The following is a 13115-nucleotide window of genomic DNA, read 5'->3' on the forward strand; positions in this document are numbered from 1 at the left end:
GAATCTCCTTGCTAGTAAATCGCACCCTATCAGCGTCGGTGAATGTTGTTCACGCGGATGAGGACGGGCGGGCGGGCGATTGTCGTCGATGTTGCTGTTAATAGCAGTGTGTTTCGGATAGTCGCATTTTATGCACCCAACTCCGCTGTGGAGAGGGCATCCTTCTTTAGTCGGGTGGAGGGCTTTGTAGATGATCCAGAGAGGGTAGTCTTAATGGGTGATTGGAATGCCACCCTTGATCTCAGGATATATAAGGTCGGGGGGACTAGCGGGTCGGTGTGGTGTGACAGCAGTCTGTCTGACATGATGGCTTCGTGTGACCTGGTCGACAGATTTCGCCTGGATCACCCGGGGCGGGAGATGTGGACGTGGCATCCTAATACACCTTCCTATCTAAGTACTTACTTGGATCGGATGTTAGTTAGGAGAGGCGATATAGATTTCCTATCTTGTCCCACGTTCCACTTTTTAGGACACTCGGACCATAAACTAGTTATGGCCCGTCTGAACTTGAGCCCTAGGCCTAGACTGGCCGGATACTGGAAGTTCAACAGCACCTTGTTGGAGCTGGAGGACTACCGGTTGAAGGTTACAGAGATAATCCAACGGGCATTAGTGGGGGCGGTTACCGGGAGTAAGTGGTGGGTTAGTCTCAAGGCTAAGATTAGACGTTTCTCGGTCAAGTACAGCCAACGCCTCACACTAGATAAGGCTAAGGCCAAGAAGCGTACAGAGAATAGGCTGACCCAGGTATTGGAGGGTGGGGACCCCCTAGAGATAGCTATAGCTAAACAAGACCTCAGCCGCTTGGCTAGCGGCTCGAACGAGGCTGTTAATGTTGACGCTGTTGAGCGTAAGGCTTCTCTAAGGCGCGGCTCGGACGGGTACATTCAAAAGGTAAACGAGCTGGAAGGGCAGGCCCTCATGTCGACGCAGGAGATTTGCGAGGAGTTTCGAAAGCATCTATCGGAGCGCTTCACCCAACTACCCAGACTCAGGGTCGAAGAGTTTGGCAGCTATTTGGCCGAATCGCTCCGCCTCATGGACTCTCGAGCGGCTAGCTGTGATGGTCTTGTCGCGGAACATGAGATCATTACTGCGTTGAAGCAGGTCGGCTGCAACAAGTCCCCGGGGCTTGATGGTCTACCCTACGAATTCTTCTTGAGGCTGTCGCCCATGTTGGTCCCTATTCTGAAGGATATGTTCAACCATTGGTTTGTTCAGGGCTCCATCCCTGGGCAGGTGACCAAGGGAGTGGTCACATTGCTGAGGAAAGGTCAACGGCATGGTGGGGAGGAAGATTTAGACGATTTCAGGCCCTTGACTCTGCTGAACACAGAGTTAAAGATTTTGGCAAAGGTTCTTGCGAATCGTTTGCAGGTTGTCATCACTGACTTTATCGAACCAGACCAGAGCTATGCTGTGAAGGGGAGATCGATTCAGGACAATCTTCATCTGATACGCACGATCATAGAGGGGACAGAAGACGACGGCGAGGCTGCGCTGATCAGTTTGGATCAGTCCAAGGCTTTCGATAGGGTCGACCATAGGTTCCTGGGATCTGTGCTGGAGGCCGCCGGATTTAATCCGGACTTCCGCAAGTGGATCTCTGTACTGTATGACAGGCCAACGGTAGCGGTGCAGATCAACGGTAAGCTGTCGGAGTCTTTTGCCGTCTCCCGGTCGGTGCGTCAGGGTTGTCCGCTGTCGCCTCTCTTGTACGTCGTGGCATTGGAACTCCTCCTTCGCAAGTTAAGGGACGAGGCGACTACACCAGTCCTGCGCGGGATAGCTATCCCTGGAGGCACACGAGCCAGGGTTTCCGCGTTCGCCGATGACGTCACCGTGTTCGTGTCTTGCCCCATGGACATTCAAGTGGTCACCAAGGCGCTCGCTCGATATGAAGAAGTTACGGGGGCCGTCTTCAATCGCAGTAAGTCGGTTGGTCTGCGGTTGGGTGCCTGGACCGGAGTAAATTCGCTTCCGGGCATCTTCAGTTGGACCGACGGCCCGGTCCGGATCCTTGGTGTGTGGTTCGGACCGAGTCTCCAGCTGAAGAAAAACTGGTCGGAAGTAGAGGCCAAGGTCGAATCTTCTGTTAAGACTTAAGTTCGAAGGAAATTGTCCTTGAAGGGTCGGTTGGAGGCGTGTGCTACATATGTCTTTCCGCTCATCCTTTACCGTCTGTCTGTACTTCCCCACCTGCAAAACGACAAATCAGCTTACAGGAGCACCTCGACACACTCTTGTGGAACGAGGGTAAGCATTATGTTTGCAGAGAGGTCTGTGTTCGAAATCCGAGCGAGGGAGGCTTGAGACTGCCCGATCTCCTGTGTCACAAGCGTGCAGAGAGGTTGGCCTTCCTGAGCCGTTCATGGCACGTAGACATTCCGTAGGTCACTGGGGTTGAAAGCTCGTTTTCCGTTCTCACACCTGACCCCTCGGTCGAGGGGGGAACAAACATTCTACGCCGAATGCCGGTCCGCACTTAGAGCGTTGCCGGGGACCAGTGTCCTCGAACAGTCTAGGAACAGGCTTTATCGAAAGGAACCGCTAGTGAAACGGACGGGGATGTCGTTGGAGGAGGTCCGCTCCCAGTGGAGTTGGGCGCCGGGACGGGACTTTCTTACAAATTCGGAATTCTCCCTTACCTGGCGACTTGTCCGGAACAGACTGCCCCTCCTTGAGGAACTCAACCTTTACAATGAAGAAACCCGGGTCTACTGCCTGCGATGCGACGAAGACATGAGAGAAACGGCTGGTCATGCCTTTTTCTGCTTTAGCAGTCTCAAGACCCTCCTAGGGTACGTCAACGAGGTAACGGCTCGCATCGATGCCAAGCGCTGGTTTGAACTCGACGAATCATATTTTGTGGAGAACATTGATCCGCCGCTGCCTAGGGAGAAAAGAATGGTTTTCTAGCGATACTAGCAGTAGCGAGGATGGTCATATGGATCACACGCCTCAAGCGAGTCCGCGAAGGGATATCTGTTCCGGATCGAGATCTGATAGTCTATTTTAAACATCTGCTTAAATTAAAGATCAGATGCGATTGGAAGAGGTTGCCTCGAGTGGCCTTTGACAAGAGGTGGGTGCATGACGCTAGCTTGTGCATACGACGAGGCGCCAAGTTTGAATTCGTGTTACCACCATAGGCATGGCACATGCGGTACTAGGTCCTACGGAGCCCATCCCGCTAGGTTAGACAAATAAAAAGTAAATAGACTCTTGACTGGTGGTACAAATGAGATCCTGTCCCTCGATTTTTTTGGCACTAGAGAACCTTCCGAGGCTACCCTTCCACTACCCCCCCATCTTTTTGTTTTATCATCCCTGGTCAACCCCTACTCGAAGGTCGCCACCTAATATATTCCCCCCTTTTGTTTTTAACAATCTATTTATTTCACTCCCAACACCCGATATGAAGTCTTCCCAATCCCCATTAGAGATCTCCCCGCTTGTTTTCGGTGCCCCGGAAAACAGTAGGCGATCTAACTACTTAGATTATCTTAGGGAGGGACCTTACTAACAATGCACTAATTTTATTTTTTGTATATTTTTTCTATATTTCCCACTCCCCAACACGAACCATTTTTCTTCCAAATTCAAGAACTTTTTATTTTTTCCAATGAATTGAACTTTTTTCACACACACACACGTTGTTTAATATATAAAAAAATGCGCACACACACACACACACACACACACACAGACACACACACACACACACACACACACATAAAGAAATTGTATATATATATCCTTTTTGTAAAAACGCTGGGGTTTTCATTAGTTAGCTTTAGATTCCACAGAGTGAATGAGGTATTGTGGTAAATGTTGCCAGTCAAGAGTAAAGTCGCCACAGACTCCATTTTTACTTTAGTTACAAAGACCCTGCAACACTCCCCTCCCCAGATCTTATAGGGCCTTGTGCCTAAATTTGTTTTTTTCTTTTGGAGATTTTACTTTTTTAAATGTTTTAATTTTATATTGGAATTTTTTTAATTGTAATTTTTTCTTTAAACAAAATAAATTAAATATAAAGATCAAAGTGTAGTATCTGTTCGGCAGATACTGCAAGCAAAGACCATATGTCGGGACAGCCCTACATATAAGACCTTGATCAATGTAGGGGAACCCTTTCATGCCAATTGTCACTATCAAGCTCCCCTACTCCCCATAGCTTGTCCCCTATTTCCCCTTCACTACTCACATTAAAAATCGGCCTTGTGCCTAAGTTGCTCGGTGGGGGAGCAAATAAATTCCAGCCCGACATATGAGACCTTGGTCAATGTAGAGCCAACCCTTCGTACCAATTGTTACTATTAAGCTCCCCAACTCCCCATAGCTTGTCCCCTATTTCACATTAAACATCGGCCTTGTGCCTAAGTTGCTCGGTGGGGGAGCAAATGAATACCAACTCAACATATAAGACCTTGGTCAATGTAGGAGCAACCCTTCATACCAATTTCAGTATCCAGCTCCCCTACTCCCCGGTGAGTAAGGCTCCTATTTCCCCTTCACTCCTTACATTAAAAATCGGCCTTGTGCCTAATTTGCTCGCTGGAGGAGAAAATAAATACCAACCTCACATATAAGACCTTGGTCAATGTAGGGGCAACCCTTCATACCAATTCTCACTAGTCAGCTCCCCCACTCCCCGGGGAGTTAGGCCCCTATTTCCCGTTCACTACTCACATTAAAAATCGACTTTGTGATTAACTTGTTCGGTTGAGGAGCAAATAAATACCAACCCCACATATAAGACCTTAGCCAATGAAAGGGCAACCCTTCATACCGATTGTCACTATCCAGCTCCCCTTCTCCCGGGGGAGTTGGTCCCCATTTCCCCTTCACTCCTCACATTAAAAATCGGCCTTGTGCTTAATTTGCTCGGTGGGGGGGAGCAAATAAATACCAGCCCCACATAGGAGACCTTGGTCCATGTAGGAGCAACCCTTAGTACCAATTGTCATTATTCAGCACCACCACTCCCCATGGAGCTGGTCCCCATTTCCCCTTCACTCCTCACACTAAAAATCAGCGTTGTGCCTAAATTGCTCGGTGGGGGAGAAAATAAATACCAACTCAACATACAGGATCTTGTTCAATGTGGGAGCAACACTTCATACCAATTGTCACTATCAAGCTCCCCTACTCCCTGGGGTGTTGGGCTCCAATTCACCTTGATTCCTCACATTAAAAATCGGTCTTGTGCCTAATTTGCTTGGTGCTAGAGAAAATAAATACCAACCCCCACGTATAAGACCTTGGTCAATGTAGGGGCAACCGTTCATACCGATTGTCACTATCCATCTCCCCTACTCCACAGGGAGCTGGTCCCTATTTCCCCATTCAATCGTCACATTAAAAATCACCTTTATGAGTAATTTCTCGGTGGGGTAGCAAATAAATATCCACCCCACATATAAGATCTTGGCGAATGTAAGGGCAACCCTCCATGCCAGTTGTCACTATCCAGCTCCCCTACTCCCCATGGAGCTGGTCCTCATTTCCCCTTCACTCATCAGATTAAAAATCGGCGTTGTGCCTAATTTGCTTGGTGGGGGAGCAAATAAATACCAACCCCACATATAAGACCTTTTATGAATCCGATGAAGATGATGCCAGCACGATTAAACGATTGTTTCGTTAATTTCAGAGTGACGACAGAGATATTAGTGACAAACTGCGCCATAGTCTTTTACAACGAAGGCATCAAAAGGGGTTGGCAACAGTGCATTGAGAATGGTGTTGACTATGTATAATTATAATTACTGGGGCACAAAATTTCACTCAAACGGGCGACGTTTTGTACTCCAGAATTTATTTTGATACGCTAATGGTACCACTTCCGTCTTAATAGCTCTTCAACTTTTTAGTTTTTGAAGTAAAACATTGGATGCCTTACTTTTGGAACGATATGCGTATGGTAAAGTGATTGAAAATGATGATAAAATGAACGAAATTTCATTACTTATGAGGCCTGTTTGTGACGAACATGTTGACATTTTTTTTTTTTGCAAACGACAATGTTGTATTATTCAGGAAGCAATCACGTAATCATATGTTCTACCTGTACAAAAATGAAAAGAAATTGTTTTTTTTTATTGCTTTTGAAAGAAAGGAAAACTTATTTTAGATTAGGTGACAAGACGAGTTCTTGCTGTGAATGTATCACAAAGGAGGATTCAATATTCACTGATCTTACGTGCTACTACAGTCAGTACGTCAGCAGTAGATCTTGCAGGAAGAGGAGGGGGCAATGGCATTGTTAAGGTGACTGGACTTATGCAATCCTGACCTGAATGTTTCATCTCGCTGTTGCAGATATTAACGGTGTGAGATACTAAGAAAGCAACCCCTGTTATATACATGCGTCAGAAGTAGAGATGCGTAATTGAATTTCTGACAAAAGTGCATTGAGAAAGGTTTGGATTTTGCAACAAAAAAATATATTTTGAAGTACAAAAGTTTTTCTAAATTTTTGAGTAAAAAAATGGAAGACTTTACTTTTGGAAGGACTTTCGTATGACAAAGCGGGTTCTGTACGTCTACCCACAGCCATCGTTCATAGTTGGCAAAAGTGTATTGAGAATGTTGTGACTATGTATAAAAATAAATGTTGGGGCACTTTTTATTTTTGCTCATTTTAATAATATCACTCCCGATTCGTAAGGAGGCTTTACATTTCGAACGACCTTCGTATAACTTATAGCATTTCTCTCCTAAAATCGTTTCTGTCTTTTTCCTGTTTTGCAGGTGTTTTTTACGTGATGGCCTCCGTGGCTCTGGTTGGCTCAATGTTTTGCGTCTTCTTTCTACCCGAAACAAAAAACAAATCTTTAGAAGAAATCGAAGAATTATTTTTATCGAAGAAAACAACACTATCCGAACAATCTCTAAACAAGGGTTCATCTTTCTTTCAATATTTTTATACATAAATTAAAAATGAAACCAATTAAAAATCTATATATCTATCAAAGTGAGAATCTGTGTGATGACAATTCTCAACCTATATGCCCAACGAATTTTTTATCTACAGACTAGAAATTAGTATATAAGGTATTCAGACATGTAGAAAGCTTTTTAATTTGCTTTCGCCCGAAAAAGGGCTGCTAAGCGATCAAAATTTAAAAATTGTTACTTCAGGGTAATCGGAGTTTTATCTGTTGTCAACTGTTTCATTACTGTGCATGCGCGAGTCATTCATATGACAAATACATTAATTAAGGATAAGTAGGCCTGAATACACTATTTAATGTTGTGGCAAGCTGGCCTCATGGTTATCATATTTGGCTTACTATTTTTCGGTTTTGATTTAGATTTTAGCTCGAATATTTTTTTTACTTACAAGAATTGAACTGTTTAGAAAATACACAATACTCGCATGCAAGTATCTCTTTTCGTTTCTTTTATATCATTTTTACAGGAATTTAATAATATGTTTAATACCGGACAACGTCGGGTACATTTGCTAGTATGTTATATTTATTTTAATAAGAATTATTTGTTTCGAATTTATTTTTTGTAATTTTTAATTGAAATTTTGTTGTTAATAGTTTGACAATGGTTCAATATTTAAAATGGCATGAAAGTGTCAATTTAAATTTACGTTATTCATGCACTGGATCGTTTAAATCACACTGTTGATGTAATTCATTTAAAGCCTATAAACCTGCGTGAACCACAAACCTCTGATTTTTACTAGAATTTGTTTGGAGCTATGGTTAATGCTTATTGATGTTTGTGACGCTACTTGAAGCTCACAATCCTGCTTATTGACGCGAGTGTCTCTGATTAAAGCCTGTGGCCTTGATTATTGATGTGACTGTCCTTATCTGAAGCTTACAGCTCTACTTATTGATATGAGTGCCCCTACTTGAAACTTACAGCCTAGATTATTGATGTGAACTGCCCTGCCTGAAGATTGGGGTCCTGCTTATCTATATGAATGTCTCTGCTTAAAGATTAAGCCCTGTTTATTGATGGGTGGCCATGCTTGAATCCTCCGGCCTTGATTATGCATAAAAACAAAACATTAGACAAATGCCACTTAAAAATTGGGGAGAAGGGTCTCAGGTCATCCTCATCACTGCACCTTTTGTTGGTCTATGATAACTTTACTTAGAGTTCTCATTCACCATACAACCGCAAGCATACGAGGGAGGGTCGTCCTGCTTAAGATTCCCGGATTAGATCGTTTTTTTTTAATAAATAAATAAACTGTAAAATGTATCTTACTAAAAGCTTGATGCCCTGCTTATTGATATGAATGGTCGTGCTTATTGATGTAGAAGGGCGTGTTGATAAAAGTGGCTCTTGATGCTTGAGTACTGTTTAAAGATTACGACCCTGCTTATTAATATGAGTACTCCTGTTTAAAGATCACGACCCGGCTTATTGATATTAGTACTCCTGTTTCAAGATTACGACCCTTTGTTTCTATTGGAGTTGAATAAAGCCAACTTGTAATTCAGAGGGAAGCAGTCCCATTGGTAATGTGTTCCGCAGGTGTGAAGTACTTTAAATAAAACTCTGTCTTACAGAAATTCGGCCTCGCGTTAAATGCATGGAGGTGAAAGGAAAGTTTGTATTTGTTGAAGTCGCAAACATGAACCAAAGTCAAGCGGAGAATTAGTGGAGTCGTATTTAAAATATACAGGTTTTATAGGTCGCGATATTATAGGCAACAGAGATTTTGAAGGAGGGAATGCTAACGTTTTTAGGTAGAAAAACGATGCGTTGTGAGTTTTCGTGTTTTTTTACTTTCAATTTCCAAAACTAAGTAGCAGTTTCCCTTCAATAAAATATGTGATTTAGATTGTCAATTTGAGTGACTTTTAATAGTATATTGTTTCTCAACAAAAGTTTCTTGTATAAACGATTGTTAGATTAAACAGATATATCAAACAATCTTACGAAGCAAAAACTTTGAAAACAATAGCTTCATTAGAAAACATTTGTCATCAATTGAAATGAATGGCTCTCGTCTTCAGGAGGCCTTAAGTTTTGACAAGCTTCTGGGCTTGACCATTACTCCTGATCTTAAATGGAACACGTATATCAAATCTGTTGCCAAGGCCGCTGGAAAAATGGTGGGATCTTTCTATCGATCCAGTAGATATCTCACTGCTGATGCTATTCTCTACCTATATAAGAGCCAGGTACGTCCAAGGATGGAATACTGTTGCCACATCTGGGCAGGAGCTGCTAGAAAGGACTTGTCCTGCCTTGATAGAGTTCAAAATAGACTTCGTAGCCTCGTAGGAGATGTCCTTTTCTCCTCCTTGCAACCTCTATCTCACAGAAGAGATGTTGCGAGTTTGTCTCTGATGTATCGTTATTTTCATGGAAAGTGTTCAACTGAGCTTCAATCTATGGTCCCCCCTCGCCAAACTTTCACAAGAAACACTCGTCTAGCTGTAAACACTATCAATAATTTCCCCCACTCTTTATCTGTGCCTAAACCTAAACGTAGATTCCATGAACAAAGCTTCTTTCTTAGAACTGCACGCCTGTGGAATTGTCTTCCGTTTTCCTGCTTTCCGGCTGACTACAATATGGTTGTGTTCAAGTCTAAAGTAAATAAGTTCTTGATGAGCCGTTCCATATAAGTCATTAAATTTACCAAATTTTCATTACTAATGATTACTATATTGACCAATTTCTACTGTACACACTTTAACCCTTATCCTTGAGTGGCCTCTGGGCCTTGATAATGTGGTGATGCCTTTGTAAAAAAAAAAAAAAAAAAAAAACATGGGGTTTATTAGTTTTTATTTAAACGTATCAAAGGCCTTCGACAAGGTATGGCATAAGGGCCTACTTCACAAGATTTCCAGCTACGGTATAACTGGAAATGTTTTCTCAATCATTAAATCATTTCTCTCTGATAGGCTCATAATAGTAGTGGTCGATGGACAAAAATCAGAGGTCTGCAGTATTAATGCTGGAGTCTCTCAAGGGTCAATCCTGGGCCCAACTCTCTTCCTAATCTACATCAATGGCCTCCCTAAACACATACTTTAATCATTCGTTGACATCTATGCTGATGACACGACCATCTACGGCAACACATCAAAGGCTGTAAATGACAAAGTTCTCTCTGATTCTCTCTCCTCTGATCTCGAACGCGTGGTTCAGTGGGGGAAGTCGTGGCTGGTTACCTTTAATGCATCTAAAACCAAACCTATCTTTACATCATCAACGCTCTGATCTCCATCTGGCATCAATTGAAATGGATGGCTCTTGTCTGGGAGAAGCCCCGTGTTTTGACAAGCGTCTGGGTTTGTCCTTTACTCCTGATCTGAAATGGAACACGTACATCAAGTCTGTTGCCAAGCTCGCTGGAAAGATCGTGGGATCCTTCTACCGCTCCAGAAGATATCTCATTACTGATGCAATTATCTATCTATATAAAAGCCAAGTACGTCCAAGGATGGAATACTGCTGCCATATCTGGGCAGGAGCTGCTAAAAACAGCATATCCTGCCTTGACAGAGTACAAAATAGACTTCGTGGCTTAGTGGGGGATGCCCTTTTCTCTACCCTGCAACCTCTCTCCCACAGAAGAGACGTTGTGGGCCTATCCTTGTTTTATCGTTATTTCCATGGCAGGTGCTCGTCTGAACTCCAATCCCTGGTCCCCCCTCGCCAGTCTTTAACGAAAAACACCCATCTATCTGAATCCACTGTGAAAAATGTCCCCCACTTTTTATCTGTGCCTAAATCAAAATGTGGATTCCATGAACAAAGCTTCTTTCTTAGAACTGCACGCCTGTGGAACTCTGTTCCGTCTGCCTGCTTCCCACCTGACTACAATTTGGATGTGTTCAAGTCCAACGTTAACAAATTCCTAATGAACCGCCCCCTTAAATAAACACTTCATCAAATCTCCACACTAACGTAATGTACTTGCAATAACCCTTATCCCTGAGTGGCTTCCGGGCCTTGATAAGTTGTGACCACCGTGTAAAAAAAAACAACAAAAAACTTTAAAATGATAAGAATGACAGACGCCATTGTAATGATTATTCAACGGAAAAATATTCGGTCATTGTTGTCAACAAGTGATTAACAACACGAACTGATGACCCGGGTGTTCCAAGTTTTGATCCAGTTCGATCCACAAAAATAACTTTCACTTGGGATGTTAGTAACCTTCTCGTGGTCCCTCCTGTAAATACCAGTTGTCTTTCTAGAAAGAATTATGACTAGAAAAATATCTGCGAAACCAATGCCAACAATAGAATGTGTAGATTCATGATGATTATAATGAGTGTTATAAACTGAGATGTTCAACCCTATAATAGAAACATATAACGAATATTACATGCAATTTCCGATGTGTCTTCATAATTTTGTTTTTATGCTATTTAAATTGCTGTTTGTCACTTTAATGGTATTTATATTTTATCTATATGTAAGAAAATAAAGGGTGGGGAAATGTAAAATCTACCAAAAGATTTATAGTCATCGTGGATAAGTAAAGTAACCTACAGATCCCCGACTGTATAAACAGTCGGGGATCTGTAGGTTACTTTAGAATATTGGAATTTTCATGTAAATATAAAATTACTTGTAGTTTATAAATATCAAGTATAGAAGTTTGCTTAAAATAGTTTAATATGATAGGAGTTTTCTCATCTTTTGAAAGCATTATTACAGAAAGTTAACATTGAGAAAAAATGAGAAACATCGAGTAATATTCTGTATATATTTTGTATTTAATAAAAACATAATTTCCTAATTGTTTTACTGCGAATTTTTATGGCATTACCCGAATCATAAAATACGACTTTGGAATTGCAAAATGCATTCAATTAGTTTCCAATCTTGTTTTTTGTACAGGTATTTAAAATTGTCCTAGAATTCTGAAAATTTAGTATGTTATTGATATATGTCTTATAAGATGAGTGACCAATTTTTATGATTTCAGGTTCAAATAAATAACTATAGTAAGAATGGGAATGCAATCCTACTAAAGTCTGATTATCACAGCCGGCGAATAAAAAAAATACACTCTTGACGTGAAGAAAGATAAGAAGAACGTCATGCAATAAAATTATGTTTTAAACTTGGAAAAATGCCACAAAAACGTATCGATTGGTTCCGACTGATTTTCGGCAATCTTGCATGAATCAAGCATCAGTTTTTGGGTAGTATAAGAGATCCAAGGGGGGCAGGGAGTCTGTGGGTGATAATGAGTAGTGTGGGGTAGTAAAAAAATCAGAACACCAGAGTTGATTGGCCAAATAAAGAATTTCATGGATAATGACCGTCGTGTGTCTATAGAGAAAATAAGTAAACAGTTTGATGTCAGTGTGAGAACTGTACACACATAGATTTGTGAGAAACTGAAGATGCGGAAAATTTGCGCGAATGCACAAGTCTACAACACCATCCTTGTCAGATACTATTTAACCAAGTGGGAATCAAGACAGTGTGGGATAAAATATCATATGATCAAGTTGCATAAGGAAATGATCAATATAATTCCGTTACATACTGAAATGATCGATATAATTCCGTTACATACTGAAATGATCGATATAATTCCGTTACATACTGAAATGATCAATATTATTCCGTTACATACTGAAATGATATCTATGATAATAAAGTTACATGCGCCAATGATCATTATAATAATGTTACATACTGAAATAACCAATATAATATAGTTACATACTGAAATGATCAATTTAATAAAGTTACATACAGAAATGATCAATATAATAAGGTTACATACTGAAATGATCAATATAATAAGGTTACATACTGAAATGATCAATATAATAAGGTTACATACTGAAATGATCAATATAATAAAATTACGTACAGAAATGATCAATATACAAAAGTTACATACTGAAATGATCAATATAATAAAATTACGTACTGAAATTATCAATATACAAAAGTTACATAGTGAAATGATCAATATAATACGGTTATATACTGAAATAATCAATATAATAAAGTTACATACTGAAATGATCAATATAATAAAGTTACATACTGAAATAATCGATGTAATATATATATATATATATATATATATATATATATATATATATATATATATATATATTCATATCGTATTGTTTGGA

General features: G+C 41.0%; 1 protein-coding gene across 1 annotated transcript in view; it reads left to right on the forward strand.

Moving 5' to 3' along the window:
* Positions 1-12860, forward strand: part of LOC145243957 (proton myo-inositol cotransporter-like) — a 52960-nt gene extending 40100 nt beyond the window's left edge. Inside the window, exon 7 of the mRNA XM_080107084.1 lies at positions 6763-12860. Within this exon, the coding sequence (XP_079963210.1) occupies positions 6763-6944 (182 nt within the window). The 3' untranslated portion in view covers positions 6945-12860. The remainder of the gene's footprint in view (positions 1-6762) is intronic.
* Positions 12861-13115: the final 255 nt, after the last annotated feature.

Source organism: Euprymna scolopes, chromosome 22, assembly GCF_053919585.1.
Source record: "Euprymna scolopes isolate OS-2025 chromosome 22, ASM5391958v1, whole genome shotgun sequence".
Taxonomy (NCBI): Eukaryota; Metazoa; Mollusca; class Cephalopoda; order Sepiida; family Sepiolidae; genus Euprymna; species Euprymna scolopes.